This window comes from Cervus elaphus, chromosome 21 (genome assembly GCF_910594005.1).
Source record: "Cervus elaphus chromosome 21, mCerEla1.1, whole genome shotgun sequence".
In the NCBI taxonomy this organism is placed as follows: Eukaryota; Metazoa; Chordata; class Mammalia; order Artiodactyla; family Cervidae; genus Cervus; species Cervus elaphus.
The window spans coordinates 65,830,596-65,845,521 of NC_057835.1; the positions used below are offsets into that span (position 1 = coordinate 65,830,596).

General features: G+C 39.8%; 1 protein-coding gene across 8 annotated transcripts in view; it reads right to left on the bottom strand.

Moving 5' to 3' along the window:
• Positions 1-14,926, bottom strand: part of VPS13B (vacuolar protein sorting 13 homolog B) — a 775,932-nt gene that overhangs the window by 41,717 nt on the left and 719,289 nt on the right. For all 8 annotated transcript variants that reach the window (XM_043880234.1, XM_043880239.1, XM_043880237.1 and 5 more), the window contains 10 exons: positions 14,284-14,547; positions 13,521-13,604; positions 13,168-13,343; positions 12,588-12,758; positions 11,689-11,890; positions 10,178-10,366; positions 7,332-7,478; positions 5,063-5,346; positions 1,797-1,924; positions 1,400-1,599 (listed from right to left, as the gene is read on the bottom strand). In XM_043880234.1, the coding sequence (XP_043736169.1) occupies positions 1,400-1,599; positions 1,797-1,924; positions 5,063-5,346; positions 7,332-7,478; positions 10,178-10,366; positions 11,689-11,890; positions 12,588-12,758; positions 13,168-13,343; positions 13,521-13,604; positions 14,284-14,547 (1,845 nt within the window). The remainder of the gene's footprint in view (positions 1-1,399; positions 1,600-1,796; positions 1,925-5,062; positions 5,347-7,331; positions 7,479-10,177; positions 10,367-11,688; positions 11,891-12,587; positions 12,759-13,167; positions 13,344-13,520; positions 13,605-14,283; positions 14,548-14,926) is intronic.

Sequence of the window (14,926 nt, forward strand, 5' to 3'; positions counted from 1 at the left end):
TCGGAGAGCTCAAGTTTTCACTTCTGTAACATGGAAATGATGGTCCCTATCTTGTCTGCCTGTTGCACGGGTTAGAGAAGAATGAATATAAATATAATGAATGAATGAATGAATATAAAGTGCTTAGCACAATGCCTGACATATAGTAAGTGCTTATTAAATGATAACCATTATTATTACTGTAAACACATTTTTAATTTTAATATGTGTTTTGTTACCATTAAAATAGGACCTATTTCATAAGTGAGTTGTGAAGATCAAATGAACTAACAGATGTGAAGGGACTTCTAAAAAGTACAGCACAGTATTATTCAGCCATAAAAAGGAATGATGTTCTGACACATGCTACAACATGGGTGAACCTTAAAGATATCATGCTAAGGGAAACAGGCCAGACACAAAAGGACGAGTGTTGTATGCTTCTCCTTATATGAGATGCCTGCAGTAGATAGACTCAGAAAGCACAGAAGAGGTTGCCATGGGCTGAGGAGAGGGGAGAGTGAGGAGTTATGGGTTTATAGTATCTGTTCAGAATGATGAAACATTTCTGGAAATGGATGGGGGTTATGGTTTTACAACATTGTGAATGTGTTTAATGCCACTGGATTGTACTGAAAAATGGTAAATTTTAAGTAGAGCAGAAAAGGAATGCTAGGTCCCTGTGCCATTTTCAACAAAAATATTATCACTAACATCTAGAGTAAGACAGGGACAAATCAGGACATCTGATCTGTTCAGGGTTTTAAAACTTTACTTATTTTTTGCAAAGTTTTGTGTATTGCTAGGAATAATATTTCAAAATTAGTAAATTTTCAAAAGAGGTAATGAATCCAGGGTTGACATTATGATTGTCTTAAAATCTGGACAGCTGGATTACCTTTTACATGAAGAAGATTAACACTTCTATTTCATTTTTGACCTGGGTTTAGACCCAAGATGGGCTTGTTTTACCAAGTGTTCCCCTTTCATAAATAGTTGTATAGTATACTTCGGGGATGCACTTCCCAGGCGGTGCTAGTGGTAAAGAACCCGCCTGCCAATGCAGGAGACCTAAGAGATGCAGGTTAGATTCTTGGGTTGGGAAGATCCCCTGGAGGGCAGCACGGCAACCCATTCCAGTATTCTTGTCTGGAGAATCCCGTGGACAGAGGAGCCTGACGGGCTACACTCCATGCGGCCGCAAAGAGGTCGGACGCGACTGAAGCGACTGAGCAGCAGCGGCATACTTTGGGGATACACTCTTGTGTTTGAGAAGTTATAGCCCGATGAGGGCGTAAAAGCAGGTACGTCTGAGCCCTCACCCAGAGGCAAGACAGTCAGCGTCTGGACTCAGACGATCACCAAGCCTCAGAAAAGGGGCCTTTCCTGCAGGCCTGGGCAGGAACGTGTGGGCGCTGACCTGTGTCCCCTGATTGTTGATGTCGATGGCGTCACTCCACTCGGTCATCATTTCCTCCAGCGAGTCCACTCTCAACAGGAGGCTAGGAAGGAGGTCTCTGGTCTTGCAGTCTGGATAACTGGAAATCTGATGATATAGCTCATGATGAATCGAGCACTCAGGAGGAATTTTTCTGCAATAAACCTCAAACTTTGGAATATCTAAAATTAAAAAAAAAAAAGCATATTTAGACTTAGGCTTTGAAGACAAAGACTTGGGGATATTAAATGTAACGTGGCAAGAGAAACTTCTCAAATAAGTTCACTTTTACTTAAGGATCACAGGCAAATACTAAGTCAAAAACCTCCAGAAAGAATATAGGTTTTATATTATTTAAATTCAATACTATAACATATACCTTTAGTATTTTCCTTTATAAGTATTGTCACTGGACATCTGTTGTGGAAAATTATTCGAGGACTAGGGTCTTCTGAGAGGGTTAAATAAGTCACTCCAAGGTGTTCTTGATATGTTAGTGCTATTGCCCTAGAATAGAATCAGATCAAATGACAGAAACGGCTTAGAAAAAAAATGCATGCTTTTTCTCCTGGTACATATTTATTTAGATTTACAATATTCAGAACCTCTATAACACCCTCCCTCTTACACATCAGAGAAAATGTTTTCCAGACAGTGGAGGCCATCTGCTCCTCTATTACCTGCCAGACACTAATGATAGGTTTACTAATTTTTTTTTTCTGACAGCAGTAACGTTATCATAAAATATTCAAAAAATGTGTAAACTACTGTATAGCACAGTGAACTCTGCTCAATGTTCCATAAACAACCTAAAAGGGAAAAGAATTTGAAAAAGAATAGCTACATATGTATGTATAACTGATTCACTTTGCCATATACCTGAAACTAACACAATACTGTTAATCAACTATGCTCCAATATAAAAAGAATTAAAAACATAAAATTAAATTAAAAAAAAAAACAACATAACTTGTAGTACTCAGAGAGAATCACAGATATTCTTGTGCTAGCTTTTCCTTCTGTTCTCTTTTCCTCTATGTACATGTGCCTTAATCTCTAGAGATGGGGTGCTTTCCTCCTCAAAAGTGCTTGATAAGTTTTAGGAAAGGAGGAGCCGATATGTTTCTAGAAGGATGACTGGAGAATCTGTGTGCTTGCTATTTTTAATTCTAAAGGTAGGCAGGTTCAGTATGTTTGCTGTCAATTTTCACAAATCACCGTACTTTATAGGCTCTCCATTTTGGCTACCAAGAGCAAAGCTGTATTTTCTATTTGGCCTCAGAGAAACTGCTGTGTGGGCATAGGCTGCTCTCTACAATGGACAGAGAGAAGGCTCCAATTTAGACTGAGAGACTATCAAAAAATATTTCATATCAAATCAGGAAAAAAAGTCTCTCTGAAGTTTAAATTACATGGACTGGTTGTTCAAATTAATCAAAGAAATCAGATTATTTGCCAAATGTGGCCCTCAGTTTATACTGATTATAAATGGTCAGTAACACACTAAAGAGTTTCCCATTCACTATCTATTCTGTTTGCTAGTGTGAGTTCCTCCCAAAGATTGCATTTGTCTGAAATGCCAAGGAGAATTGTTGATTAGTATTTGGGAAAATCACATTAATAACACCATCATATGTGCACTGTAGGATTGAGGGGAGGAGCGAGGGAAGGAGACGAAACACTTTCACAGTATAGTCTTCGGATCTTCTCCCAGCCTAATTCTGGAAGAGCCAGGCAAGCTGACCACAGAGAATGTCTTATTGATAACCAAGAGAGCTGAGGTCAGAACTAAAATATGGTACTTCTAATATCATAACTGGGCTTCCATAGTAGCTCAGACGGTGAAGAATCTGCCTGCAATGCAGGAGACCCAGGTTCAATCCCTGGGTCGGGAAGATCCCCTAGAGAAGGAAATGATGACCCACTCCAGTATTCTTGCCTGGAAAATTCCATGGACAGAGGAGCCTGGCAGGCAACAGTCCATGGGGCCACAAAGGGTCAGACAAGACTGAGTGACTAATGCTTTCACTTGTCACTTTCAATCTAATAACTAGCTCAATAGTTATTTACATTTACATTACAATAGACAAACATTTACATGAAATTAACAAAATATTAGAATTTTAAACATAAATTCTAAGTGTTTATTATAAATTTTGTGTTTTAGTTTTAGTTTTAAAAATAAGTTTGTTTTCTATACATAGGTTCACATTGCTTTCAAAAATACTTTCTGAAACTTACCATGGAAATGCTCTATACACTAATTGTATCAACACCAGCATCCTAGATGTGATACTAGGTTTGTAAGATGTTTTGTAAGATGTTTCAACTAGGGGAACTGAGTAAGGGATACAGGGGACCTCTCTGAATTACTTCCTATAACTGCATGTGACTCTTAAGATTATCTAAAAGTAACACTTAGAAAACATTTTTTAAATTGATTTACAATACTGTGTAAGTATATAACCCAGTGATTCAGTTATATAAATTCTTTTAATATATATATTCTTTATATACATATATTTTTTTTCAGATTCTTTTCCCTAATAGGTTATTACAGGGTACTGAGTATAATTCCCTATGCTATACAGTAGGTTCTTGTTGACTATCTATTTTATACACACAAGTGTATATGTTAACCCTGGCCTCCTAATTTATCCCCCCCCACCTCTCTTTCCCCTTTGATAACAATAAATTTGTTTTAGTAACAACAACAACTTACCATACTTCTCCAATCAGGATACAAGGACAATCACTCCTCTTGAGTTGGGTATGGAAAGTGATTATAAAATCATGGATGTTTGTGAATGTTGTGAAAAAAGGGATGTGTGTAGGGAACAGAGCCTTAACTATCAAGGACAACTGGAGTTAGGAAGTTATCTTTTAAAATATTACTACTAGAAATCTCTATATACATCAAAGTTAAGATGGCTAAAATCTTAGTCTATAAATTCATAATCACAAAAAAGGTACCTCTCATAAGGTTACAATATGCTTTCTTTTGTACTTTTTAAATATATACTTTAAGTAGGCTATTCCTGACAGCTACAGAAAGGATGTACTGCATGCAAAATGACCACAAAATAAAAGTCCAGTATGAAGGAACTATTACATGTCTCTGGCTTGATTCTGTGGTTGTTATTTGCATAATTGGTAATTGGTAACTGGAGTAACTTGCATGCAGGAACAACCACAGAACAGTCTTCTGTGACTTGTGTTTATCTAAGTTACCTCTCTTAACGACTTGAGAAAAATTCCATTTTGAAATAGAAGTAAAATATGGGAAAAGAAAAAGGTTTTCCAGCTTGACTCTCTCATATTTTAACCCTTATTTCTTATCACCTAACAGAGGCTGGGAAGCCATAGGAGAAGAGCATCTTTTCATTATGATAGACTGTGGCTACTCTATGGTACGAACACCATCTCCCCCTAATAAAAGCCGCATAAGGGAAAAATCTCATCAGTAGTTCACTGGGAAAACCCATGTGTGATCCTCACATCTGTCCAGTTGTATGCAAAATACAGAAGCCATGAAAAATAAAAGCAAAAGTTAAGTTTACATGTGGTGAGCATTGCTAACTATTCTCTCGTCTCTCCTAGCACAGGGATGAAGCAAAGAAGGGCATTCACAGAAACGTAAAATACCTGGTACAGAATCCATTTTCCCTGTCGTTCCCCAAGGGCACTGCCACGCTCTGTCTGGGAAACTCCTGCCTAACTGGAGCTGGCAGGCTCCAGCACTGGGAGCTGTCGGCAACCGCGGTGGGAGAAAAGGCCAGCAAGACCTGCTTCTGCAGCAGGGACGCGTCCAGGGCTGACTGGCCGAGGTCGGGCATTAGGTCCCAGCAAGGAAGGGAGCTGGATCTCACGGCAGGCTGCTGGCCACCCGGGCAAATGCTGAAAGTAGAGCTGTCTGGAACTTGAAAATACTGAAGAAAGACAAGACAAGGTGGAGAGAGCACAGTTATACAGTCCAACATAGAAGCTAAGCTTCTCTAAAGCACAGCTTCTAAGAAACTGTGACACATATTCTCAGGAGGGGGGGGAACATGGGAATATTAGATGTCATGTTCCTATGAGGAAGCCTGAATGAGACAATTACAAGCAGCAATAGCAGGGTCTACTTCTCTAGGCATAAGGAAAATGATAAAGCTGATGTGATCTGAAGGGGTGAGGGGTGCCAAGTTCTCCATCTCTCCCAGGTACTACAAAAAAGCCAGATGCCACAGGGCAGAAATGCTGTGTGTTGGGAAGGGAGTCGTCGTGGAGAGGGTACGGCTGGACTGAAAGGGTGGCACTCCGGGGGGACCGTGGCAGAAGCGATCGGAATGAGATGAACAAGGGGAAACCGGGAGCTTGGAAGACAAATGTTTCTGAAGGCTCATCCTGAAGGAGTAGGAGACCCTGACCTCCCGCCCTCAACTGGAGTTCCACATGCTTTCTGGCACATGAGAGAGTCTCAGGACTTAGGACTTAAAAAGGACCTGAAGGGATAATTTATCTGAAGCTCCTTGTTTACAGCTGAGGAAGCTGCTTCCCAGAGAGCGGATGATGGCGCCCGGCATCACAGAGCTAGTGTGTGAAGTGTGTGGCAGAGCCTGGCAGGAAGCCAGGCCTCCTCCTTTCCTCTCTGCTGTGTCTCCCACTGTTCCAGACCGTCTCCCTGAGAGGGGAGGGATGACCCTGTCTCAAACAGTTCCCACACCTGCCCGAAGCTGGGTCAGGGCTGAAAAATGGGGCCCCCTGGGCTGCAGAAAGAATGAGGGCCCTGCCCTTCTCACGAGGAACCCACTGGGATGCTGGTGTGGAGATGGCTGCCGGCAGCTCTCTTTTCCTGAGTGCCCGGCCTTTTTTTCTCAGATTATCTCACTGAACCTTCACTCAGACCCCACAAGGAATGCAAAATTATGCTGCTTTTCAGATGAGGCGGTGCCAGTGTGGAGGGCTCTGACCCAGTGCTTTGGGAAGCCCTTAGGGTGGGGAGAACTGGGAAAATTTTCAGGACACACACTGGTTTTTTCCCTCAAATCCTCGCCTACCATGCAATTACTGTTGACCTCTATTTCCCAACATGGGGCTTCTGGTCACCTATGTATTTTTAATCAATACTTCAATGAACCAAGATGAAATTCTATTAATCTGCCATTTTTATAAATCCTATAATGCACTGCAGGCTTAGAAGAGTAAGACTTTCATCCTAGGGTATTGTTCTAATGTAATTTTTAGGAGCTGCAAGTACGGGCTAACAATAAATGCGGATAAAAGTAAAGAAAAATAATACTTTTCTGCATGACGGTTTCAACAGCATAAAACAATAGCATACCACTTAGCATATTCTGTTTGTAAATCTTTTTAAAATATCTCCTTACTCTCTTAAAATAAAACTGTTCATCTGAACTGTATAAAGCACGGAGTAAAAAGAAAAATAAAGTCCTTCTTGGATTCATTTTCCACATATTCTGCCACAGAGATGTTAACATAAATGAGCTGGTACATTTTCACATTTCCTCTCCTCCTGGACACAGAACTCAGCGCTCCCAGACCTGGGGCTCTGCTGGGGCTGAGCCTTCTGCACACATGGCTTTTCTGCAAGGCAGATGTTCTTTTCTGTAGCCTTGCAGCCAGCCCTCAGGCCAGCTTCCGGCCAGGGCGTTAGGAGCGCTGGCAGATGCGCTGGCAGCCTGAAGCTGCCCGGGCATTCGGATTTGCTGCTTGGGAGCCTGTCTCCTCGTTAATGACCTTGGAAACGCTCATCATGACACCACAGTTTTAGTGAAAGTACAAAGAAATGAATCCTTCACCTACATTCGGTGTTAGCTTTTGATCTGTCCTGGGTTAAAAAAAAAGCTGATCCTTACCATTACTGATTTAAGAAAACTTATAGATTAAAAAAATTCATGTTTGCACGGCTTACCTCCTTTCCAGAGTGGGGTTTGGTGACAGTTAACTGTGGCTTATAAAATATGTGATACGGTGTGTTATTGACTATTGTAGTCTTGTCTTCAATCTGAACAATCTGTATGCCTTGCTGTACCATGGAGGAAATGCAGAACTGGCATAACTGCAGAACAATTGAGGAAAGAGTAATTCTTTAAATATCATATGGTATATAAAAACTTCTTTTTTAAAAAATATATATTTATGTGGCCACTTCATCATCTTGGCTGTCCCAGGGGAGTTCTGAGCACTTTAATGACGATGGCAATGATGAAGGAAACAGTAACAACTCCCCTCATATATTGCATTCTTGTGCTCCACCTGTTTAGAGTATTTTATGCATATTAACTCACAGAATCCTTACTACACCTCTATGGGGTAGCTACTATTATTCTCATTTTGCAGAAGAGAAAGAATGAGACACAAAGGTAAGCAACTTGCCCTAGGTCACAAAGATAAAGAGGGTCTAGGGGTTGGAATTAGAAGCCATGTACACTGGTTCCCTGGTGCTGCCCTTAGACACTGCGGGTCTCATCTCACTGTCCCACCACATTGTATGAGGAACTGATGCTCAGAGAAGACATTACTTGACTTAAGATATCCATCTAATAAGTGGTAATGTTCTCAGAGTATGGTCTGGGAACCCTTAGGGGCATGGTCTTTGACCTTCCAGGAGGCCCCAAGGCCAAAACTAATTTAAAAATAATACTAAGATGCTATTTGTCTTTTTCACTGTTTCACATAAGCATACAGTGGAGTTTTCCAGAGGTTCTATGACATCATCATAGATATGTCATCATAAGATGATGTCATCATTCTTATGGCTAAAGAAATGTTTATTTGTGAATTCTCATGCTTAAAATTTTTTATATTTTAATTTCTAATTTGACAAAAATCAAATAGATATAATCCACACAAACAAAAGGGTTTTGGAGGTCCTCAGTATTTTTTAAGAGTATAAAGGGGTCCAGAGACTAGAAAGCTTGAGAATCACTACTGAAGAAAAATGAGATATAAATATAATGATATTATATTTTCCAACAGCTCATTCATTCATTCATTCATTCACTAACATTTATTTGTATTTATGTGGTCACTCTGTGAGGTGCTGGAGGTACTGGGTGTTTGACTGTGGATCATAACTTTCCAGGTTTTGATGGTAGTTCTCAACTTACAGCTATTCAACTTTGGGTGATTCACGCTTACAGCCCTTTGCCATTCACACCCATGTTACAGTATTTTGGCCGGCAGAGGATAAACATGTGTTGCCCAGACAACTTTGAGGAAATGGATACCAGCCTTGAATACTGAAGATCAACTTCTTTGTATCAGAGAAATTTATTTTTAAGAAGTCACCAAATGACCCTAACCTTTTTAAAGAGGCTCTTCAAAGATGCCTGTCAAAATCTGACTTCTCCTCAGAGAAAGAGCACTCTGAATTACACAACTCTGATGAAGTGCCCTTTCTTTTTCTGACTTGGGACAGCCACAATGATGAAGATACCATGAAGCACAGCGTGAGGTTTCTAGGTGGTACACTGTGGTGCTGCACTTCGTACATAGTTTAATGGGAGGCGTTAGTCTGTTATTCAGCTTACCTGGCCTTCATATGCTACTTAGAAAAGATTCATGTTGAAAGCACATATTTAAATAACTGATTTCTGTATTTTGTTTTTTTGCGTTTATCTTCATAAACGTGGGTACCAGACCCTGTCCAAGAACACCACTTCCAGAGCTTTTCTGGTGGTTCCGTGGTAAAGAATCTGTCTGCCAACGCAAGAGACACTGGTTTGATCCCTGGTCTGGGAAGATCCCACATGCCTCAGAGCAACTAGGCTTGTGCCTAACAACTGTTGAGCCTGTGCTCCGGAGCCCGGGAGCCACAACTACTGAGCCCATGTGCGGCAACTCCTGAAGCCTGAGCACCCCAGAACCCGTGCTCCTCACCAAGAGAAGCCACACAATGAGGAGCACATTCACCACAACTGGAGAGTAGCCCGGCTAGCTGCAACTAGAGAAAACCTCGCTCGGCAACGAACACCTAGGACATCCAAAAATAAACAAATTCTTGTTGTACAGTCACCAAATCATTTTTGACTCTTTGTGACTCCATGCACTGCAGCACATCAGGCTCCTCTGTCCTCTACTATCTCCCAGACTTTGCTTAAGTTCAGGTCCATTGAGTCAGTGATGCCATCTAAACATCTCATCCTCTACTGCTCCCTTCTCCTTCTGCCTTCAGTCTTTTCCAGCATCAGCGCCTTTATATATATATACACATACATATGTAAAGAATCAACTCCCTCTTAAAACATTGGTTCTGTGGGAGAATCAGATTCGACCTACATCCTTTCACTCAGGATGCCCTTTCTAGGACTATAACCTTTCTTGCAGGAGCCTCTGGCCTTTCACTCAAAACCCAGAATGTTAGCAACTCTACTTCCTGCTCTAAAATGAGGAGGCCAAGTACAATTTGTGGATATTTTGGAATAAGTTCTTTTTTTCCTTCACATACAATAAATCAAGTGACTGCTGAGTGTTCTGAAATAGAGTGGTTATTGGATAAATTATGTGACACAGCTTCTATCACTGGTAAAGGAAAGGAAAAAACCACTGTAAAACAGACAGGTCTAAGAAATCATGTGTTGCACTATTATAAACTGTTTGGAACATATAATACTAAAAAGGGATTAGGAAAGAAAAGGGAAGGCTCATTTTAAACAAGTTGAGGGGATGGCATGCTATTCCCAGCTCCACCCCGACCCCCCACTACTCCCCGTCCCAGCCAAGAGCCAAGCAGACTTTGAGAGATTTTGACCCTACCTTCTGATGTCCTGGGAAAGCACCAAGTCTTATTTCAGCATCAACAAACCCTTCTTCGTCCAAAGACACAACTTCACCATTACCTCCATCTTTCCACTTTGGAGATGTCAGGTTATGGACCAGTTTAATAGCTACTGACTTGTGCACCGTGTTTGTATTTGCCCAGTATATTCCAATTTGAAAAGCTTCCTGGAAAAATAATGCCTCAATTATAAAACTGTTTTCTTAACTTTGATATTTTTACCTCAATTCACAGGAATTTTTTCTATTATAGGTCTACCTAGGCAACCACATCCTTTTACTTTTTTTTTTTTTGTAATGGCAACATACCTTTTATTTCACTTCCCAGTGCCTTCTTTGAATCACAGTGAAATTTGTATTTATGGAAGGAGGGAAAAAACATCAACCCAAACTGGGACTACCCTATAAATACCAAAGGCCTAGAAACTGAAGGTTTCATTTTATTTGATAAAAGAATAATGTGCAATATTAGGTACTGCAGGTCAACATTCCAATTCCATAAGGTAACATCATATGATTATTTTTTTAAAAAAAAAGAAAAAATGCAATTGAATAAAGATGTTTATAAACTGGAGCTAAAAGAAAAGAACCCTCAAATTGTTCCATATCAGAAAAACATTTTATTTAGGAATTCCATGTACCCTATTCTCTTACAGATTTATATGCTTTCTTGGAACTGGGCTAGCCTTATCAAGAAAGTTCTCTTGTGATGAAATACAAAATCTTCCTATGAAGTTCTGTTTTACAACCAGATTTTTTTCCCCCTTGTTAGTAATGATTCTATGTTGTTATCAATAACAGGTGGGCATCCATGATTATGGACAGGCAAGTCCACTTATAAAGGAAAAGGGGCCTGACAAAAATAGCTGTCCAGAAATCTTCTGATTCATCTTGAAAATCTGTGAGAGTTTCTATAAAAACTACAAAAACATCTAGATGCCAAATTTGCATCCAGGAGGAAGAAACTTTTCATGCAATTATGTTCTAGATTAAGAACGAAGCAATTTACAGAATACATCTACTAGGAGATAAAAGGTCAGAATGTGACAGATACTTGCAAACATCTTGTTTTTTAAAATGTTTTTTATTGGCATCTAACATTTTTGTGAACATTCATTCATTTAATATTGAGAAATGTTCTAGAGGGTAGATTAGCACAGCATACAGCTCTATATTCTTAACATATCCTGAGAGACCAGTCCTAATACTTGTCAAACATCCTGTTGAGGAATGGAAATGAGAATGCAACTAGTACAAGTTATCGAATTTAATGATAACTCAAGCGTGAATACTGCTGATGGGTGGGGAAAAAAAAACATCTGAGATGTCTTTGAATATCAAAGAACATTCCATACCCCTTACACATGCATCTAGGAGGACAGTTTTCCACAACTGATTGAGTCTGTTAAGAACATAAATGCAACCTCAGAATAAAAGATGGTTGTCGAAAGAAAAGAATTTCTATTAGTTTAAAAAAAGAGTTATAGTACCTGAAAATTAGGAGGGATAATAATTTTGCCAGCAGGAACCTGTAGAACAATCTTCTCTCCCTCAAACAGCCAGAGGTCCCACTTGGACTGATTGATAAGCAGGGCCCAGGGTAGCAATTCTATCAATAAGGTCCTCACATATGGCTTCCAGGCTGACAGCTTCACTCTCATTGGGCTGTCCCACTGGCTCAGTTGCTCATTCCTGTGCCAAATACCACATCCAACAGACTCAATTAAACATGCTGACTTCAGGACTCATGAAATGTGTTTTAAGAATTCCAGACACACAACGCTCCTGTATGGTACCTCTTCACATCAGAGTCATGCAATGCCAAATTTGCATCCAGGAGGAAGAAACTTTTCATGCAATTATGTTCTAGATTAAGAACGAAGCAATTTACAGAATACATCTACTAGGAGATAAAAGGTCAGAATGTGACAGATACTTGCAAACATCTTGTTTTTTAAAATGTTTTTTATTGGCATCTAACATTTTTGTGAACATTCATTCATTTAATATTGAGAAATGTTCATAGAAAAACACTGCTGGAAAACATTACCTGTCAGAAAGTGAAAAGTGAAAGTGAAAATTGCTCAGTCGTGTCTGACTCTTTGTGACCCCATGGACTATACAGTTCATGGCATTCTCCAGGCCACAATATTGGAGTGGGTAGCCTTTCCCTTCTCCAGGGGATCTTGCCAACCCAGGGATTGAATCCAGGTTTCCTGCATTGCAGGCAGATTCTTTACCAGCTGAGCCACAAGAGAAGCCCAAGAATACTGGAGTGGGTAGCCTATCCCTTCTCCAGGGGATCTTCCCGACCCAGGAATTGAACCAGGGGGTCTCCTGCATTGTAGGTAGATTCTTTACCAACTGAGCTATCAGGGAAGCACCTTACCTGTCAGAGTCCTTTTTATTATAGGGCCATGTGGGTTGAAGGAACTTCTCTGGCCCATAGAACTCATCAAGGATCTGAGTAACTGTGCCTCCAGGGTGTATCTTAGTGGCTATCTGCTTAATGAGGGATGTTGAGATGGGAACAGCACAGTGTGAAGGGTCATCCTCTTCTCTAGGAAATGGAAAGGAAAAACAAGAATGATTATCAGATGTATTATAAACCAATGTGGTTTTTTGTGTGTGTGTGTGAGAGTGAGTCAATTTTCGGTGCTTTAGGGATGATGACACAGTTTGGGGAATGATCTGGGACTTTCCTCCCCACTGCTTGGGTGGAGCTCTCTCGTTCCTCTACAGAAATTATGTTGTCAATTAGATTTTCTGATCATCCCTCTTTTTCATTTCTAACGCAGCTGAATTTTATCTTCAACTACAGAAGAGAACAGAACACTAGGCAAGGCAGTTTAAAAATAACATTCTCATAAGAAATCACACAAAAAACTCTATCCTCTCTTGCCCCCCTTGACAGGACAAGGTACTTTTTCTTCTGAATCTGAGGAAAAAGTTAAGGACTTTCCCAGTACCTTGCTTGAAATGTTAGGTGATGTACAAGGTCAGGTTCTATGTTTTGCAGTGGTTTTTCCTGTCCTTTTCCTGGAATAATTTGTGTTTCACTCAATCCCAGACTCCTTTTCTCCAAATGTATGATAATGGGGTCTGGAAGATGACTCCTCATGATAAAAAGAGGGCTGAACACAATCTATAAAAATAAAAGGACAGAACAACTTTCATATTTGCTTTGTTGCAGTATTCCAGCTGTTTGATGCTGAGACAAACTTGTAATAAATCTCTTCCCTGGGTCACTCTGACCTTAATTTATTTCAGAACAGGAAAGGTCAAGGTCGTATGCCGTATTTTAGGATCTGAAAGCACTCACCATTCGCTGCTGCACTTGAGAGCTGGGCTCCAAAGTCAAAACTGTGCACCAGACATAAATAATGGAACTGTTTGAAGATGGCACCTGCACATGAGAGAGAAGAGTTCTATTAAACACTAAACAGTTTACTAATTAATCAAAATAAGGCAGAGATATAATATCAGTTTGACTATTAAAAAAATTTAAAGTTATTGAAAAAAGCCATTAAAAAAAAAAGAATACCTAAGCAAAAACAGACTTCACTATGGCATAAAGTGAACGTGCGGTGCATCAATGGGGCCAATTATTTCCATAAAGATGAAGGGATTTGTATGTGGAGTGACTGATATAAGAGTGAGTGGGAGAACGAAAGAGAGATTTGTGCTTCGTGGGAATGAAAGTGATGATGGTGGAGATTGAGAAAGAGATAAAAAAAGTAGCAGGTCATCATAAAGCTTCTAAAGCGGGGAGGACACGCTTTTTTCCCTCCTATCCCTTGAAAGCCCTAGAGCATCAGAATCTTTTTCAAGATACAACTCATCTCCATCTGGAAGGGTAGAGTCTTGGCTACAGGAACTACTGGAACTGATACAAACGTGTTGTCGTGGGATGGGGAGGAAAAAGTTTGAGAAGCAATATTCAAAGTCTCCTCATACTATTTCAGGCCTCCCCTCTTTTGTACCTATCATTTATTAATAAATTAAGTGCTACACTGAATAAAGAACATAATGAGAACTTTAAAATTTTAAAGTTGCTCTGTTCTGGACTGTGCTACTTCTCACACCTGAATGACAACGCTGTACTCAGGGGCCTTGGATTCCAGGCACACGTCTCTCGACCAGTCTTCATCTCCTTTGGCCCTCACACACAACTCAGTCAGTTCATTGTTTTCTAGTATGTACGAAGGCAATTTCTGTTTGGCTGTGAGGCAGTCAAAATGTTCTCGAACCACAGCTTGTCCATCTTGACCAATGTAATGCTGAACCACTTTTAATTCTATGCTTTGAGACAAGTAACTACAGATGATCTGTCTTCCACAGATGATAATCTAAAAACAAAAACAAAAAAACAATCAATCAATCCCTCAATCAATAAGACTTCCATTAATTCAGACTCCATGAACTGGCAATAGAGCAAACTTGGGAGATATTGTAAGTTTGGTTTCAGACCACCCACAATAAAGCAATTATCTTAATAAGAGGGCAATAAATTGTACTCTTATGCAATACAAGATCTCTGTATAAACTGATAATACAAACAACTCTTAACTCATATGCTAAATTATATTTTATCTTATTCACATTTTTCCTATAGTGTAGAAGCATTTATCTTTATAAAACACACAGAATTATCCATTAATCCCAAGAATTATTTAACTTTTCATCCAGTTAAGTGTATAATTCAGGGCAGGCATTAAGAATTATTAA